Here is a 20,579-nt window from a genome sequence, read left to right as displayed (position 1 = left end):
ATATATATATATATATTTAATATTTCATAAAAATTTACACTATCCTTCAGAAATCATTACAATATGCTGAAATGGTGCTCAAGTAATATTTTTCATTTCATTAATCATTTCTATCAATGTTAAAATGGTTGTGCTGTTTAACTTTTTTTTCTTTGTATGGAAACAGTGATGTTTTTTCAGAATTCTTTAACGAATATCAAATTCAAAAGAACAGCATTTATTTATTTTATTTATTTATTTATTTATTTTTTTTTGCAACAATCTAAAAGTCTTTCCTGCAACTTTTTGTGAAATTGTTATGTCCTTGCTGAATCAAAGTATAAATTTCTTTAAAAACAATCTTACCGACCCCAAACTTTCAAACAGTACTGTAGTTTTTTTTTTTTTTTAAAAAGGTATCAATTTTAACAAAAATGATCCATGTTCTTCTCCATCAAGCAATTGTTAGTGCATTGTTAATATCCTGCAATGCTGTATTTTCATCAACACTTAATTAAAATCATTTAATTATCACATTAAAATAACTTAAAAATGACCTTTTTATTAAACACATCATCAATGATTTTGCTGATGAGATCAATGCCGGTTTAGTGTGAGATATTTCTCTACAAAAACCTTCATCTTATTTAATAACCACAGGCAATCCAGTTTAACCAGACACTGAAGGTCTGTCTCCTTCTCCTTATACTGCAGTTGACTTATACACAGGAGGAGAGGTGAGCCGGGGGTGGAAACGATTGAAGAACAGCAGAAGCGAAGCGAAAACCGAGGCGAATTATCATAAATATCAAGTCTCTCCTAAACAGAATGGGGCATAAGAGCTGAGGAGCAAAAGCATTAGTGAAACACAACCACGCCTACGACGAATCACCTCCTTGGCTGGATTACATTAGCTTTTACAATATGCCCAAGCTATTTATCTAATTAATAAATGTATAAATCACCGCTACGTTGCGCATCTGGGAAGCCCATTAGGAGAACTTCCCTTTTCTAAGAACCTGTCCCCCCATATTCCACATTGTTTGGAATATAAACAAGACAACAGGGATAATAAAACATTCAGAGAGCTCCTTGCAGACTATTCCTGTAAATGGGCCACTGGGCATGCGGGTACAGCATTAGAGCCAGTGCAAGATCCCATAAGGGGAGGATAAATCCCACTGCTCTCTAGCCTACAGGTACTTACTTAATAGGTAGCTGTCTTGTATGAACAATGCCGTGGATCAAACACGGCGGTGAAGGGAAAAGGTTATGAACCCTTCATTTTAAAGTTCATATTTAATATGCTTCTCTTCGTAAGCCTCTGAGTCACAGTACAACTTACTAGAAACCCAGGCCTAGCCATTGGGGTCTCATTTTTACAATTCATGCCAATTTGCACTGGTAAACAGATGTAGGCTGAAGGTGCACAACCAATTAATAAAATGAACACAAGAAGAATAGTATTTAATTTGTATTTTGTTAATACATTTTTTTTTAAATTTTTAAAAAATTGTTGAACCAAAAATTTGAACAGGCAACAACAGACAATTAACTTAAATTAAATTTTGAACTCATTCACAGAAATTATTTTATATAACTAACTCTAACTGCTTTTGCTATGAACTGTTTTGAATGACCTCACTATTAGTTGCTATAAATCTTATTACTTACAAAATAATAGCTTCTCCTAATAAGCCTTACGGTTTCAAGTATCATTCATGACCATAACACAAACAAGAAATCTCCACTAAGTCTTTATTTCTGAACATCTTCAGTTGGGTCCAGAGTCTCCAAATATGCTTTAAAATCAACATTTTTGTTTTGTTTTGATAAACACAAAATCAGAAGTCATCACAGATCCATACGCTGCTCTGCTGAGTGTTTTCCTGGCATATGTGCCCCTCATCTAAGTATAGTAAATTTAACAGCTTTGATCTGGAGTCAAATTGGATCCCAATCACAGTGCCATCTGGTAGAACGGAACACACACATACACAAACAGAAGGTCAGGCTCAAGGTCACCCTCTCATCTTTTTAATCTGGATAAAAATATTAGAGACATCACGACCGGGAGGCTTTAATCATTTTGATGCACTGTTAAAGCACAACATCCGGCCTTAAGTTGATTTTCTGCTGGTCAGGGTTGACGACTGGAAAGGCAGAGCCCTGCATCATGTCCTTCACTTCAATGGACGTGACATGTGGCTTTCGCTGTTCAAATATTCATGCATCTCAAGACAACTTACCAAAGAAAGTCAGCTTTCCCTGCACAGAGTTTCTTCCTTTGGTGTTCTCCGCCACACATTCATACGTGCCCGCGTCTTCTTGCTGGAAGTAAGGGATTTCCATCACACCGCTGGTTTTCCTTACATCCACTTTACGGGTGAATGGGACTCCGTCCACGCGATGCCAGCTTATGGACGGTACTGGACTAATTTGCAAACACAAAAAGTAATTCAAAGACTGATTACATTCACTTTCTACCGAGGACATCTTTGAAATACTTACTTCCCCAGTGCAAAACACTCCAGACGCACAGTTGAACCTTTGGCCACTTGAACAATCTCTGGAAACTGCACTTCAATCTTTGGCTCATATTCTCCCATAACACCTATAAAAAAAAGAAAATCGCAATTATTTCCAAAAAAAAGGTATCAATTACTCCCTCTGAAACTGCAATTGCAAAAGCAGCCAATCTTTTTTTTTACCCTTTCATTATTATTGCATGATTTATTTTGTAGCTTCTGAAAGGCTTTTGGGATAGCAGGGAGCCCTGATAACTCCCTCTGTGTTTTTGTGAGGTGTGCTATCGGACTAGCGACTAAGCTGTCTGAGGGACTCAAAGAGATGCTTATCTGTAATGTCTAACGCTGGCCGTTTATGTCAGTGCTGCCAAATGGGAAGGGTTGAAGAGAGGCAATCATCCCAGGTAGAGAGACATGTACAATGGGGTTTGAAATTGTGCCTGGAGATCACACTGTGAGAGTAGCCATTGAGCGGCTCATGTAGGTCATACACCATCCAGAGAAACATCAGGTTTTTAGACAACATGTTTTACACCATAATTCAGACAAGGCATCGGTTGCATCTTAGTCAGGTGGACCTTAAAAATGGAAATATATGTTTTTTTAATGACACCAATTAAAGCTACTATTTAGATAATCATGCAAAAATTAATATAAAGTCTAGATGGAGGAAAGGCAAAAAATAATGAAATATTAAAATAAATAAAAATATTATTAGGATTATTGCTTTATTAAAGACAATTACTTATGTCTATCATAATTCACTCTTTAAAAGTAGAATGGTTGTTTAGTTACAAAGACAAAAATACTTTTTTCTTTAAAATCAATCACTGAAAAACCATTACCTCTCATAGAAAATACAGAGTGGTTCTAAGAAGTTTATTTTACGCTATCAGTCAGATAAATTAGATTCCGTTTGTCTGTTAGGATATTTGACAATTTATTTTTATCACCCTTGAACATGAGTGTGATCAAATTGTAAATCCACAGAGAAGCAACAATTAGATCAGCCTAAGACAAATGACCTTTCAGTTTGAGGGCCTTTGATAATGCCAGCCTAGAGGCACCGAAACATGCTGCCACAGCATCTTAAAATTTGCAGAGAAACAGCTTATTAACCTTTGAATAAAATTGGTATTCTTCATATATTTCACATCTTTTTATTTCTTTAAAGTTACATAATTCCATAATGCATATAGGAGTACATATCGAGACATCGACAAGCATCCTCACCGTCATTGCGCAGTATCAGAGGAGTAGGCGGCCCTTGGACGCGTGTCTTGGTGACAGTATTGGTCACAACACAGGTGTAGTTGCCCACATCAGATGGCTCAACTTTAGCGATGTATAGATTCCCTGTCTCCTGGGACACGAATCGACGAGAATCTTGCTTCACGAATGACGGGTACTCATTAAAAATCCAGGAGAACGTCAAAGCTGTTAGTGGAAAAAGGAAAGATGGAGAAAAGATCGTCAACATCACACATGAGTAGAAAGAGGTCACTCTACTGCCCGGAAACTACATTTGCATAAACATAACTAGAGTACACGGTGACATTTCCTCTCTCAGCAGAGCCTAAATGGCATATGTGGGCTCTGCTCATGAATCTTGCGCCTCCCTAGAGTTACTAAATTAGCATTGGGGCTACATGCTAGGGTGAAAATTAATCAGCCTGAGGAGGGTTGTGTGGCTTAGGGGGTGAAAATTAATGACAGAAAGGATAACCAGTGCCCTGTGATTAGTTGGCCTCTAGTCAAGTGGGAGAGTGGTCGTATGTAACCAATGTTCAAAAATCCAGAGTGCTATTCGTTGACATTGGTCAGTTAATGGATAATCAGGCGACACGTAACGAGCTAATCACACGGCATTTCATTAAAGTAGAGAGTTTTTAATGCCAACAACAAATATGTCTTAATTGTAAAGGTGGGGAAAGGACAAAAGATGAATGGAAATGTCCTAAAATGTCCAACTATCGTAATTGGGTAAATTTCACAAAAGCTGTCAAGAAATGTCCTTGTTCTGCCCAAATAATATGAAGTCTATTTTTAGGACTACTGACATTATTTTCATGACAATCCAGTTCTTAGTAGCCCACTATAATGTGAACAGTACATATGATTCACATCACTGTAATATGACAAAAACTGTAAATTGTAAAATAAATGTAAAGTATAGAACATACTTAATTTAAGTATAAATCACATTACTATTTATTCTATGTCTGTTGTTTTTAGCTAATTGCAATTAAAAATATTTTATTTTCAGAAACAATGATTTTCATTAAGATTTATAATTTAAGATAATTTATTTGAAATTTACTGGATTGTTTTTAAATAGTCGAGATGAAAATGTGTTTAATTGTCACGAAAGTAATATTAGAAACCAAATAAGGTTTCATTTTCTTTAAGGAAAATATAGTTTGTTTATATATATATTTATTCATTAATTTATTAATTCATTAATTTTTATTTTTTATTTTTATTTTTTAATTCATTTTTATTCTAGCTCAAGCTGGAAATAGTAATGCAGTCATTTCCAGTTACGTAGTTTTCAACACACTAATTCACACTATATCAGACAAAGAAATAAAATAGTATAGTCTCTGATATGAGTGGTGTTGTGTTGACTTTGATTTTGTGGTGTGGTATCTTTGTTTGTTCCTCTCTACGAAATGTCAGCATACACTTAGTGTCACATCTGTCAGTGGTTGGTTCCTCTACTAGCACAGAAAAACACTTTCAAACCTGACCTCCAGGAGTTACAATTGTTTTACCTTTTGCTGATTCAATTACCCACAATGCCTGTCATTCTCCGATTTCCACCGTCAAGTATGAGCCACGAAAAGAGCAAGGTGAGCCCAACATTTCTCTATTATCCATACATGAATCAAAACAATAAAGGAAATTTTCCTTTCAGAGGAAGCGCTTTCTGATAATAATTCAACTGCTGACTCTTTACTTGAAATTGCTAGAATAGTACATGTTTGTAATTGGAGAAAGGCTCTAAACTAAAAGGAGTGCTTTTATAATGGCTTTGCATAAGTCGAAATCTAATTGCTGCTCAAAACAGCAATAAAGAAATCAGCTGTCAATCTAATAAGCATCTAACCGCATCTGTGGAAGAACAATGCACTGAAGCATTAATAAACCGATGTGCATTTCCTCTCACCAGCCTCCTTCATGTTTCTGTGGTGCATACCTACATCTTATTCAACCAAACCACTCTGAGGTTAGACATGTTGGCATGTGAGCTTTCCATTTGCGCTGTCAATGATAAATCCATTTGCAGAACGTTGTAATGTTCTACTCGGCCAAGGCTTTTGGCTCCCCAGCAGCGCATTTAATCGACAGGCACATAGCATCTCCCCGGCTTAGCCCAATCAAACCCACTCACTCGTTAGCTAATTAAACAAAATAGTCTTGGAGGATTCCTGCCTGAGCCCTGGTCATTTATCACAGTTTGATCTGATCCATAGCTGTGGGCTTCAGCTATCTTGCGCACAGAAGGTGCTTGAGCGGCTTGGTTTTCCCACCCATGAAACCTGAATGCTTAGCTAACATCATGCAGGTAATATACAACTGTAATATAAGGAAGTATTTCTATAAAAAAAAAAGATGAGCAAGACTTTCAGAAATATGCAATGGTCAAGCTAAGGCACTTAAACTCTTAGTTTTAATTAAATTTTTTAAGTGTTAATTAACAGGGAAATTAACAATAAGGCATGCAAGATGTAAACAAACTGTTAGCTGTTAGCTCAGTGCTACCTTACATGAGGGTGCCAACTTGAAATTATTTTGATATTTCTTTTTTTAAATCTTTTTTATGCTAGTGCTGTGCTTTGAAAATGTCTGATAAGTCGCTTGCGAGGAATATAATACCTGCATGCAGACATCTGGTGCTCAGGATGAGCTGAAAAACGTAATGTGATTTTGTGCTATCGCACATGGCAAAACAGGATCTGCTTTCTGACTTAAATCCTGCCATCCATGCATTCAATCAATCATTCCTCACAATGCTGATTTTTTTTTTTTTTATTAATTTTGAAGGTAAAAACTTCAAATGCTAACCTACTACTGCTGCAGGCATTAACACTGCTTTTAAAAACAAAACAAAGCTTTGTGTAAAGCAAAGAAAGGTCATATACGGTTGCTCAAAGGCTGTTATTGCAACCCTAACATAACCCAAAGGATTTCTTGCCTCAATTATTCAAACCCTTAGATTTATGTTTTTTCATATGGTTTGATATCAAGGTCTAAAAAGAAATCAACTTGTACATAATGCAACAAAATGAGAAAATCCAAGCAGATAAAATTTAACATCAAAGCACAAAGTTTTCACATTTTTCCCCTGATATGAAACCTTTCCTGATAAAGCACTTGGTTCTCAGCTGGGCTTTTCCCCTCAAAATAAGATATTTAAAAAAACATTATAAATGCTACATAGAATCTTCCATACAGTATGTGGAATGTTCAAGGTTCACTCTGAAATTTGATGTGTAAGAAGCCAAGACTCTTCACTTTGAAGGGTCCCTAGAGGGGACTGTCAGATGCTGACAAAACTCAGTTTGCATTATACCAAGAATGCTGGGGTTGCAGAAAGTCAGCAGAGAAGTCAACATAAAACGAAAAGTGAAAAAATAGACCGTATAAGATTTGTGCAAATTGTACGGACATGTGGAAAGTATTAAGGAAGATGAAGGAAACAAATTTTTGCTTTCTAAGGGCAGGTCTGTTGTACAAAACTGCAGATTTTCCATGCTGGAGTTAACATCTACTGAAGGAATACATTTTTACAGCTGATGCATATATATATATATATATATATATATATATATATATATATGTGTATATATATGTGTATATATATATATTAAATGCCATCTGCAGATTGGTGTAATAGTGGTGCTCTACTGTGAGTTTGGGGTGATCTTACCTGATTGGCTGAACAATGGAAGACGGGGTCAGGACAGACGAGAAAACATTCTTATTAATGCTTTTGTAATTTTTCTTACCATTAACTAGACATGATGAAGGTGACAGTATAATCTGGCTCAAAGACAAATAATCTAATGTGCTTACACAAGCACTACTGATGTGTGACAGTACTGGAACTGCAATTAGAAAATAGATGTTTTAGACTTTAGGCTAGGTCATAGTGCCTGCCTCAATACTATAAACAGTCTATCTGACAACAATCCCTCTCTTTCCAATTTGCACCAGCCATGGAAGCCTGGGGGAAAACACTGGTGTAGGAAGTATTTAAAAAAAAAAATCTCACTATCATATTTCATTTTAGCAGTAAGAAACCATTATTACACTGGTGAAGAAACAGAGAGAAAAGACATATCTGCAGACAAAATAAACCATCTATCACCACAAACACCAGTCTCAGTTCCAATCAAAGAGACCCATTCATTATTTTTATGCTCTGTCATGCCGCAAGCAGGAAATAAAGCTTTATGAAAAGATGCACATATCTGCCTCTTAATCGCGCATTATCGATGCGAAAGCTCTTGATGAATTTTAATAGCATCACAGCTGCCTGATCATCGCCTGTTAATAATACATGTGAGACTTGTTGTGACAACAGTATGCATATTTAATCATTGTGTCCGGGATTACACAAGCTTACCGCTTGGCAAATATATATAAAAAGGTAACTGATTAATTAATAATTAAGTAAATAAATAAATCATGAAAACAACAGTGATCAAAGAATAAAGGTTGCATGGTTCCAGTTTGTAAATAAGGACATTTTAAAGGGATAGTTAACCCAAAAACGAAAATTCTGTCATTTACTCCCCCTAAAATTGATCCAAACCTGTATGAATTTCTTTCTTCTGTTGAACACAAGAGGATATTTTGAAGAATGCTGGTAACCAAACAGTATTGAACATGTCACTATTTTTTTCAGTAAATATATTTCTAAAGGTGCTGTTGACATGAAATTTTCACCAGATGTCGGTATCAACCCAAGTAATCCAAAACAAAACAAAACAACAAATAAATTCTAATAAATTTATGTGTAATAAAATGGAATGACAGGGAAAATAAAGAAAGAAAATAAAGATGCTAGAATGGCCCAGCGATTCACCTGACTTGAATCCAATAGAAAATCAATTGAAAGAACTAAAGATCAGAGTTTTATCGTTAATTCTTCATTGTAATTCTGCTAGTAATGACATCAAAATGTTGTGACCTAGTCTAACCATTTTTAAACTGACACTCCAATCTCCATTTATATCCTCCTTAGAGAGAAACTATCCACTGTATGGACTGTCACCGAGTGCAGTGTTTACTGTCTGGCCCTGTGTTGCCAGTCGCAGTAAGAACCGAGAAGAGAGAACTTGAAAGAGCGAGAGAAATCAGAAAACACAGCAGCAGTCTGAGAAGCTCTTCACTTAAGGCCTCCAGAATATCGCATCTTCTTTTCTCCTAACAGGACCAGACAGAGTGCACATGCTCTGTGCTCTCACTGCTGCGCGACTCCAGGGCAGATGCCATCATGACCATTGTTAGCAGCAGAACAGAAAAGAAGTGATTTCAGCGTTCACTACACCTGAAAGGGCCGATCTCCATTAGCAAATGGAGGTCAGCTGCATTAGATTCCAACACTAAACATAGTTATTGAGTAATACGGAGAATAAGGCTGAATGACTTAGACGGCGTCTGAATGCAGAGTGGCTCGGAGGCTGAGGTGGAGGTAGCAGCCGCTCAAGTGCTTGTGCGTGACTGATCCGACCTGACTTCGGCGGCACAGAAGGCTCGATTTGGGTCTACGCTGCACATTTCGGGGCACTCCTGAAGTCAGTCACGCACACAAACATTTACTCATACCCATAATGCCAAATCCAGCGATGAGGAATACGCATCTCAGAAGAGAGCTGACAGCTCCGATCAGACGCAACCTCTAAGATTCTCTTGTATTCTGTGCTTTATGGACATGCAAGGACATTGGATGGAAAAACAAGGAATGGAGGACAAAAGACAAAGAGATGACACCTTGTTGAGTTTTTGCGGTGAATCTAAAATAGCCAGAAGCCAAGAGCTGGTCTATTATTATTATTATCATCTCTCCATTAACACAAATACTTTGTCCTTGGCTTGACTGCTAACTTGTCTCACGCACAAGATATCCTGCAAAGGAAGCATAGCACTATACTATTGCTCATATTTAGGCTTAGAAAAAGAACAAAATTAACAGTCACCAGCTGCATGGTTTAAACTGAATTCAAAAATAAACAAACTGGCTTCTACGGAAAACATCTGGAACATCTCACATGTCGTCTAACACTGTATATAAATATATATATATATATATATATATATATATATATATATATATAAAATCAGGGTTATGCAGTTTGTTTTTCTCTACAGCATGTGATAGCGAATGTATTAAATAATACTCATATTAAACCACCAAAATGAAAATAACACATACTGCTTGTGTGTGAAAACGTCTAACGGTGAAAAAAAAAATATATATATAATCAGGGTTTTTTTTTATTCCTCCAGAAAAAAATGTGATGGCGAATATATTAAATATTTGTCTCATTAGACCACTAAAATGAAAATAACACATACAAAGTCACAATGTGTCTTCACGTTTTGCGACAGGTGGTGTTTCACATGAAAAACATGAGATCAGGAAAACTCTCATCTTGAATGAGAAAGTAAAATAATTACATTGCTGTAAAGTACCACTCTGTTTTAAATTATAAAAATAAGTAAAATGATAAAAAAAATACAATAAAAAAATAGAAAAACAAATATAAAAAAATAAATAAATGAATAAATAAATAAAGCCAAATAAGGACAAAATATCATTGGATTTTAAATTATAAAAACAATAATAAAATGATAAAATAAAATAACATTTAAATTTGAAACAAATAAAATAAAAATAAACCTAAAAATGCTGTAAACATTGCTGTAGGGAAAAACATCATTTTATTTTTAATTATAAAATAAAACAAAATTCAGTAACCAACCACCTAGCAAGAGAATAGAATCTATCGAGAACATTCTACCTACTAAACAGCAACCTGCAAAAATCTTGTTTTTATTAATAAGCTGTTGAACTATTCAATATTTCACAATTAGGGTCCAATGCAATAGATGTAAACTGCTTAAATAGAATGCTGTTTGGTGACTGCTTTTAGAAATTTCATTTACAGACATAATGCGAGGCAGACGGCACTAAGCACAGCTCCTGAGTGTCCTAAGCCTTAGCCTAGGAGCCTAGTATATAATCAGTTGTTTTGTTGTTGGGAATGAATGGCAGTGTATTCCTGCAGGGTTGAATTTATTCCCACAGGATTGTGTACGGGTGAGGAAGTGTGTGTGTGTGTGTGTGTGTGTGGGGGTGGTGGTGGTGGTGGTGGGGGGGTTGTTAGCAGGAGGCCTTGGGGACGTCATAATGTGTGACTGGTGTCCAGTGGAGAGGGACACACTGTTTACTGACACCTAGACAGCAAGGAGAGACAGGGGTGGCTTGAAGCTGTTGAAACGTTTTGAGCCTTTCTGACACACCACTTAAGCTTCATGCAAGCTTTAATGTGCAGTCATTTACACAAATGTCAAAATACTGAAAAATACAAAGTAAATACTAAACATATTGTATCAGATACTAATATAATTCTGTCACCGATGTAGTTTTGGTTCCTTGCCACTGTCGCCTCTGGCTTGCTTAGTTGGGGCCACTTATTTTCCACCGATTTCGTTGACTTGATTGCACAGATACTATTTAAACTGAACTGAGCTGGATGATGACATCACTGAATTCAATGATGAACTGCCTTTAACTGAAAATTGAGTGTGTACTATTGTCCTTTTGCATTACAGATTGACACACAATCTGTATTGTTAAAAGCACTATATAAATAAAGGTGAATTTACTTGACTATAAGCAGGGTAAATTGCATGCTACTAGTGATCACACCTACATTTTTTTTTTTTTTTTACTTGGCAAAATATTGCAAATCCCTTGTAGACACTGAAGGTGGGCTCTTTTGACATGGAACAGTAAGCAAGCATCTACCTTCAATCCAGAACACACTAGCAACCAAACAGCAACATGACTGTGTAAGAAAGGGGTGTTTTTAAAAGTTATAACAAGTCAAAGTTTTGGTGACCAAACACAGCACTTGAAATACAGTATACATTTTCTAGAGCAACTGTCAGGCAAACTTTGACAACTTTGGATTCAAATGCTGAAGAACATGATCATTAGGTTTTATACAAACTTGTGGAATTCATGTAGTCAAAAGAAGATGTACCAAATACTAAGAAATTATTGAGTTTTAAATAATATTGAAAATACTGTCAACTCAACTTTTCATTCAAGTTGTTAGCATAATTATAATGCGGAAAGCATTAAATAGAGGCCTTTTCACTAAAGTGTATACATAAATGTTAGCCTAAAATGCTGGGGAAAAGGCAGTGATTTATTTGTCAGCTTTGACTGGCATAACAGAAACAAATACAGTTACCAAGTCATTTGCTTCTCATATAGCATAGGCTGATTTTGAACACTCCGAATCACTTTGTATCAGACTTTAATTAATATATTCACAGCATGTCCAGATGTTAAGTAGAGGGGGTATGATGAAATATCCTGTGAATGATGACTTAATAAGCATAATGCATGGTGCCAGATTGCTCCTCATTTATTCACCGATCATACATATATAGAATCTTATGAGTTCTCCTTGAGTGTAATCCCCAATCAAAAGAGCTTCATGGCATTTTAAAAGCGTTCATAAAGGAGTGTATTTTGTCACTGTAATTTACTTTTGATAAAAAAATAAAAAATAAGATGGCGTATATATATATATACGTGTGTGTTCATAAACAAACATATAGAAACATACATAGACACACACAACACATTTACAGTAATATTATAAATAATTATAAACAGTATAATTGCTATTATTTATATATTTATTTTCTTATTGAACATAAGAAAAAATAGAAAATAGAACTAACAAAACCTTTATTTATTATGATTTGATAATTATCGATTTATTATTTATGATTGATTTATTTATTAAGATTATTATATTTTCTTTTTCTTATTATTCTAATATTCTATTTGTATAATGCATCTGCATGTATTTTAAAATACGACATTTAAATACTAAATAAATAAATAAATACACATCAAACAATTACAGGGTTTCTGCAGGTTTTATGAAGGTAAATTTGAGACTTTAGGACTGTATTAAGATTAAGGTGTTAAAAATTACACAAATATATATAGGAGGACATAAAAGTGATGTTCTTCTGTAGTATATTTGTCTTGTTTTTAGTGAAAAAGATTCTTAAATCAAGATACATTTACTTGAGAAGCAAAATGGCATGTTTTCTGTGAAAATTATCAAAATAAAGTTAAGAGTTTTTGACTAAAAAGAGCATAACATATGATTTTTTTTTTTTTTTTTTAGAAAACAAGACTTCATATTGGACAACAAGACAAAAATACTGAGGAAGATCTTAATTTTTAGCAATGCATGCAACGTTTAACACCATGCCTTTATCAATTTTTGACTTTCTGCTATGATGTAAGATCTCTTTAAGGCCCTAATTTGTGTGAACTAAGACCTGAAGAAACTCTGAATTAGAAATACAGAGTACATTATAGCTAAATTGTTTATTGTCTTGATACAAGTGAAGAGGAAATGCAATTAGTGTTTAAAACCATATTTAACAGCTCTCCAAGCCTAGCCAAACCAGTTCAGGTGCCCTTCAACCAAACGCTATCAGCAAACACAACTCGTGCCCTTGATCTTCTACAGAATATGATCTACCAAACAATTAGCTCTCAACCTCATGAGAGATCCTTAGATTTAACTGAGCAAAAAAGCAGATAATGTGCAAGTGATCATCTGCTTCCATTTCATAGTCTGAGTCACAAGCTTACACATGTATACACACTTGGGAGGTTTGGTACGCTAATATATGCTCACACTGCTGCACGTGGCCAAACATCTTATCGCATTTGTATTGGAGCAGCGTAAGAGCCAGCACACAGTTTCTCCTCCAATCACACCCCAATCCTCTCTTCTCGCCTTCTCCCTCGCCAGTGGATCATATACGGCTCAATCAGCATGTGTGAGCGCATCCGCGGCATAAGGAAACAGGGGGCCAGCTGTCTTCTCAGCCTTATGCTTCCCCTGACAGTTGCTCTGGCAGGCAGGTCCCTGCTCCTGACGAGAGGTTCTCTGCAGCATATGAGTCCTCAAAGCTGTAGCCAGTCATTCAGACCCCGAGTGCAGAAGGTAATGAATAGCACTATGCTGCGATATTCATTCGTTACTGCGCCACCCACTGACTATGCCAAGTTTGACTGCGGAGGATGCTTGGGGGAGAAAGCGATGGATGGCATAAATGATCAACGTCATCATCAGCTGTAACAGGAAGTCACTTTTTCCATAGCAGACGAGAACTGGAGACACACGTCTTTAAAGTGTATCAGGGGCGAAATACTACAGCATTAATTATTTATGACTAAACGCTTTTTTATGAGCGTTTCTGGACCTATTACAGCTTGGTGATTTGTGTGAGCACTGAATCAGTCCAGCTGTACAGCACTTTTGTAGTCTCTAATAGGGCTGTCACAATACCAGAAATTCAATAGTCAATACCATGATTCTCAAAATCAGTTCAGCAAAAACTAATGATACGGAAGACATGCTCATATTCATATTTAAATAAAGATTTATATCTACTATAACAATTTACAGTATATGAATTTAGTGCTATTATAGTATAAAACAAGGTAAAAATAAATAAATAAATAATAATTATTATGTTTAATTCGTAATCTGAAATATTATTAAAACTTAAAATAACGGTTTTCTATTTTAATATTTTTTTAAATGTAATTTATGCAGCCATTACTCCAAAGTTCATTGTCACACGATCCTTCAGAAATCATTCTAATATTGATTTGCTGCTCAAGAAACATTTCTTATTATCATCATCAATGTTGGAAACATTCATGTTGCATCATATCTTTGTGGAAACCATGATACATTTAAAAATTATTTATTTGTTGAATAGAAAGTTCAAATGAACAGTATTTATCTGAGATATACATATTTTTAAACATTATAAATGTCTTTACTGTCACTTTAGATTTTTTAATTAAATAAAATATCTCCTTATCCTGAACTTGAAAGGCAATGTACATACAGTAGTGTGAAAAAGTGTTGGCCCTCTTCCTGATTTCTTATTTTTTTGCATGCTTGTCACACTTTAATGTTTCAGATCATCAAACTAATTTAAATATTAGTCAAAGATAACACAAGTAAACACAACATGCAGTTTTTTATTAAGGGAAAACAAAATCCAAAACTACATGGCCCTGTGTGAAGAAGTGTTTGCCCCCCTGTTAAAATCGTGGTTGTGGAGTTCAATTTCTCTAGCCACACCCAGGCCTGATTACTGCCACACCTGTTCGCAATCAAGAAATCTCTTAAATAGGACCTGCCTTACGAAGTGAAGTAGACCAAAAGATCCTCAAAAGCTAGACATCATGCCGAGATCCAAAGAAATTCAGAAACAAATGAGAAAGAAAGTAACTGAGATCTAACATTCTGGAAAATGTTATAAAGCCATTTCTAAAGCTTCTTGACTCCAGCGAACCACAGTGAGAGCCATTATTCATAAATGAAAAAAACACAGTGGAGGACCTTCCCAGGAGTGACCGGCCGACCAAAATTACCCCAAGAGCACGGCAACGGCTCATCCAAGGGGTCACAAAAGACCCCACAACAACATCCAAAGAACTGCAGGCTTCACTTGCCTCAGTTAAGGTCAGTGTTGGGAAAATACTCTGTGGACTGACGAGACAAAAGTTGAACTTTTTGGAAGGTGTGTGTCCCATTACGTCTGGCGTAAAATTAACACTGCATTTCAGAAAAAGACCATCATACCAACAGTAAAATATGGTGGTGGTAGTGTGATAGTCTGGGGCTGTTTCGCTGCTTCAGGACCTGGAAGACTTGCTGTGGTAAATGGGACCATTAATTCTGCTGTTTACCAAAAAGTCCTGAAGGAGAATGTCCGGCCATCTGTTCGTGACCTCAAGCTGATGCAAACTTGGGTTGTGCAGCAGGACAATGATCCAAAACACACCAGAAAGTCCACCTCTGAATGGCTGAAGAAAAACAAAATGAAGATTTTGGTGTGGCCTAGTCAAAGTCCTGACCTGAATCCAATTGAGATGCTGTGGAATGACCTTAAAAAGGTGGTTCATGCTCGAAAACCCTCCAAAGTGGCTAAATTACAACAAATCTGCATAGATGAGTGGACCAAAATTCCTCCACAGCGCTGTATAACAGACTCATTGCAAGTTATCGCAAACTCTTGATTGCAGTTGTTGTTGTTAAGGGTGGCCCAACCAGTTATTAAGTTTAGGGGGCAAACACTTTTTCACACAGGGCCATGTAGTTTTGGATTTTGTTTTCCCTTAATAATAAAAACCTTCATTTAAAAACTGCATGTTGTGTTCACTTGTGTTATCTTTTACTAATATTTAAATTTGTTTGATGATCTGAAACATTAAAGTGTGACAAACATGCAAAAAAGAAATCAGGAAGGGGGCCAACAATTTTTCACACCACTGTAAATAAATAAATATTATTTACTAATTAAATCGAAATAACAGAATGCAGCCTTCAACCATTTGCCAAATAAGAAAAGAACACTTTTACAGTACTTATTTAACTTTTTTGTAAACATTACAAGGGATTTTTATTTTTTTTTGCATGAAACAAGAACTAACAAGAAACTAAAGAACTAAAGATAAAACTCTAAACAAGAACTAAAGATAAAACTTCTGCACATACAGGTACATGGTACAGGTACAAGTGTCAGAAAAAGTGAAGGAACCAAATGTAGTCATTACTTGTTACTACTAATAATGCACAAAGACAGGTATTGTTACATTTATTAATATTTTAGTACCAACTTAGTACCTTGGTATTTTTCTACCACCTCTAGCCTCCAAAATACTCATGAAAGATACAGCCAAACTCTTACAGTTATTATTTTTTTCTTTGTAAAGTTAACAGAGAAAGTCTTGCTTCCTTTAACAGAGCTTTTCCTTCCACAGTGCCACAGAGACAAGGAAATGATAAAAGTTAACATACAAAGGCTTCTTTCTGTTTAAATCCAGACACGTTATACTTGCACAGAATAACAGTTCCATTTCAGACAGTCTCGTACTCCTGCACTCTATGTTTCCTCCTTCCACGAGTCAAAGATAAATCATGCTCCAACACCAAAATGAATTTTCATCTAAAGGACAGCTGAAACAAAGCTTAAGCAAACCAACAGCCACACAGTCAGGAAAACACTTGCCAAATCCAACAAAGACAAGAAGTTCTTAAACTTCTGAGAATTTGTGAACCGATATCAAAGATAGACCAAACAATAAAAATAAATAAATATGGTATCTGCAGAAAACAGATACTGTTAAGAGTGTTGTTGTTGCTGTTGTTGTTTTTTAACCAGTCTCTATAAATGGGCAATACTAATAGTATGCTTACACAATACATAATATGTTTAATATACTGTATGTTATGTCTACTGGTTCCCTTTCAGTCGGTCATTCTCGAAGTCACGTCGAAAAAATGACCGACGAATTGGCGACTGCAATTCGTTGGTCATTACCTACATGACATTTCTGTTCCTTCCTTAAGGGAACAAGGGTTATATATGTAACCGAGACGTAACTACAAAGAAACGCTTAAAGCTAAACTGCTAAAAATGATTCAATTCAATTTCTTCAACAAGACAACCGCACATTTTTTTCAACAAATGACCTAATGACTCACTTCTAACTCTTAGACAAAGAAACAATCAACATCTGCAAATAAAAGACCAACTAACATCACCATTAACACATAACATAATTATCTAAATAAATGGCTTGTCAGAAAAAAATAATGAATTATACCATTTGTAACTAACTGGAAGAGTCTTTGTCTAATCTGATCTCTTTGTTGCTTTGCCACTTCCTGTAGCTGCCAAAATTGGAAAGCAGACCCTGTTGAATGTGACACAGCCCACTCATCTGCTACATTTCAGCACAGATTATAACAATTAGTTCTGGTCACCCAATTTCATTTGATTTATTGATTTTTTTTTTATTGATTGATTTCATCCTTAAACATCTCAATGCAGGCTTTACTAACATATAATCTTCTTCCAGTTGTAAGCTCTACCCGCTCTGTAGAGCTTGACGCTAATCACTTTGATATCAGTGTCTTTTCTTTGTCCAGTTTGTGTAATACATGTGTGCTATGCCATTGTTTAAAATCAGTCTTATCATGCAGCTCCACCATTCAGAATTTAAAAATGGCCTCACTTGCATGAGGTAGAATTTAAATTGAGTTAGCAACAAAACATAAATAATTACACAATTACTGCATATAAAGCATATTTAAAAGTATGAGGGAAATGACATGTATTGTAGAAATATGGGGTATATTTAAAGACTGATGGATAAATGTCTTTTTAGATGCTGTTCAATCATTTCTTTCATATTTTTTGGAAACCTCCACTTCACAATGTTAATTAGCTCACATAACAAATATATAAATGCTTTGGATCCATGCCGCCCTTCAAAAAGGCCACGTGAAAAAGCACCTATTGTGCAATAAACGCTAACAAAGCACTTCTTCTAACAAGCAACACTGTTGGCACCATTAATAAGCAGTTAAATCACACGCAGCTGGATTAATTGATAGAGGCCATCAAAGTGATGGCAGAGTTAATGAACATTTCACGGTAGAGGTAGAGACCGTGAGATTCGGCAGAGGAATACAGGGGAGGAGCTGCCCAGCATAGATAAAAATGCTAGATGCTTCAGGGTCTTTGTGTAACTCAGGAAGAGGGCGATCAACATTTATGGCTTTCTGACCCACATCCCTTGCTCGGTATAGGGAAGGATGCTGCTTGACGCAACAGGGAGGCAGGTGAGGGTGGAAGTGGGTTTGCACACAAACAGCTCCGTCTCCGGAGGGCGACTGGGCTTGCCTACACATGCTGTCAGAGAATTGAGAGATGCTGATGGGATTATATGATCCGCAGATTGGACAACCGAGTGCCGAGAGACTGCCGGAAGACCTCTCCTCTGGAAAAATGAGGTGTAAATGAAATATGGACGAGCTACAAGTAGTACTGACCTCCGGAGTGAGGGGGCGGCCCGCAGAGAAGCACCACTCCTTGTCCTTCCCGGACAGACACAGAGCTCCGCTTGTGGGTTTTGAAGTTTTCCAAATCTGAAAAAGGAGAGAAAATGGAGAAAAGCATTACACTTGACTTATGCTAATATAGACTGTAGATTCATGAAAATATATGCAGCACATTCAACGTGATTGTATTTTTATTCCTAAAAAACTATTTTATGCTATAATCACTGAGCCACACAAAGTTAAAGCCTGGGAGGAGTGTCTATACCGACATGGTAAATAGCCTTCAGCTGGACTGGAGGCTAAATCACCACCCATTGCGAGAGTTTGAGCCTCTTGCTGACTCAGACTAGAATAAATGGGGGAAAAAAGTTTGCAGATGAAAGTTAAATTCAAAAAGAAGGGGCCAAAGAGACTGGGAGAATGTCTAGCACATATTACTGACATTCATGACATCCTGCTGTGTTTTGAATGTTATAGTGCTATTGGATTTTTCATTCTCATGCAATACTCCACCACAATGCTTTGCTATGTGTTGCTAAGGTGTTGAAAGTGGATTTTAGTGCATTGCTATTCGGTTGCTAGGGTGTTCTAGGTGGTTTCAAAGGCACTTTAAAGCAAGTCATTTCACTCTGTGGCCATTTTGGTAACGTCCCCCAGACAGCTACTTCAATATCAACTCAAAAAATTTACCTATACATAAAATTTGCTGCAGTTTCCAGCTGAAATGAACTCAGTAAAACACCAGCAACTTTTATCCTCTTTCATAATTCTGAAATTATGATTACAGTGGCAGATTATCAATTAATAAAGATTTAGTTTCAAGCATTTTATCATTTTAGAGACAGCGCTGGGAGCAGATCACGTAAATCAGTGGAAAATGAATAGAAATTATGATTCTGTCTGAAGAAATATGAAGTAAACATGAGTAGATATATCCATATATCTCCATGTACATGCATCTTTGGACTATAATTCCTTATTGACGCTGTTCAGTGAATCTATGTGAACAAATAAACCGCTGCTGACGTGACTGAATATGAATGCGTGGTGAATTTCTATTCAAAATTTGACATAATACGGATTTATTATTTTGTACTCCTGACATAAATACTAAATTACTGTTAATGCAACAATGTTTTATTGTGTCTAGTTTCGAAACTAGAGTCTTTAATCTTTCTACTGATTGCAGAGTTTGTCCAGAGTGTGATGTTCAACGTGCTGTGAAAGTGAAACAACAATAATCTGGGGTCGCTGATGATCCTTGACCGCAAAGGGGTTAAAACACTTGCACCAGGGGCGTAGGCAGCGGAGGGCCTGACGGGCTCATTGCCCGCCCACTCTGATGATAAGCCCACCCAGTTTATTATACAATTTATAATTTGTTAAATAATTATTGTTTCATCAATTTTAACACAATTAGTGAACTATTATAGCATCTCAAATAACTACAATAAATAAAATGTGTTTTTGCATAATTCTTTACGTGTTTGACTGACAGCAATGCTAGCCAATTGTTATCCAGGCTGTTTCGGGCATGTAAATTCGTGCATCTTCACCCATTCAGTTGGACTGTAATTTGCAGCTGTGTGTTAGAAAATGTTAGAAAAACAGCAGCCATGCATAATTCTGTAAAAAAAAAAGACTTTTAAAAACTCGCACTGGTGAGGGAGAAAGCTCATCCATCAGTCTATGAGTGTGATGGTAAGGGTGTTACAGTTGTGAACGGGTTCATTTTGTTTATGTGGAGCATGGTGTCATGCTGATTATGAATGTCATTTGAGCTCAGTCAGTGTTTTCAGTCGGCGTTCAAAGTCGTTTGGTGTGCAGTGTCTAAAAACTTTAAGACCAGCTGTTGCCAGTC

General features: G+C 36.1%; 1 protein-coding gene across 6 annotated transcripts in view; it reads right to left on the bottom strand.

Annotated features, from left to right (window-relative positions):
* Window positions 1-20,579, bottom strand: part of cntn4 (contactin 4) — a 128,383-nt gene that overhangs the window by 50,235 nt on the left and 57,569 nt on the right. For 3 of the 6 annotated variants that reach the window (XM_042726385.1, XM_042726384.1, XM_042726383.1), the window contains exons 5-8: window positions 18,710-18,805; window positions 3,741-3,944; window positions 2,491-2,593; window positions 2,229-2,413 (exon numbers count right to left, since the gene is read on the bottom strand). In XM_042726385.1, coding sequence (XP_042582319.1) covers window positions 2,229-2,413; window positions 2,491-2,593; window positions 3,741-3,944; window positions 18,710-18,805 — 588 coding nt within the window. Of the gene's footprint in view, window positions 1-2,228; window positions 2,414-2,490; window positions 2,594-3,740; window positions 3,945-5,706; window positions 5,903-6,386; window positions 6,482-18,709; window positions 18,806-20,579 lie in introns of those variants that run through there. The other 3 variants (XM_042726386.1, XM_042726387.1, XM_042726388.1) reach the window with 3 other exon arrangements.

The sequence above is a fragment of the Cyprinus carpio genome, chromosome B6 (genome assembly GCF_018340385.1).
Source record: "Cyprinus carpio isolate SPL01 chromosome B6, ASM1834038v1, whole genome shotgun sequence".
In the NCBI taxonomy this organism is placed as follows: domain Eukaryota; kingdom Metazoa; phylum Chordata; class Actinopteri; order Cypriniformes; family Cyprinidae; genus Cyprinus; species Cyprinus carpio.
This window is presented reverse-complemented; position numbering and strand designations above follow the sequence as displayed.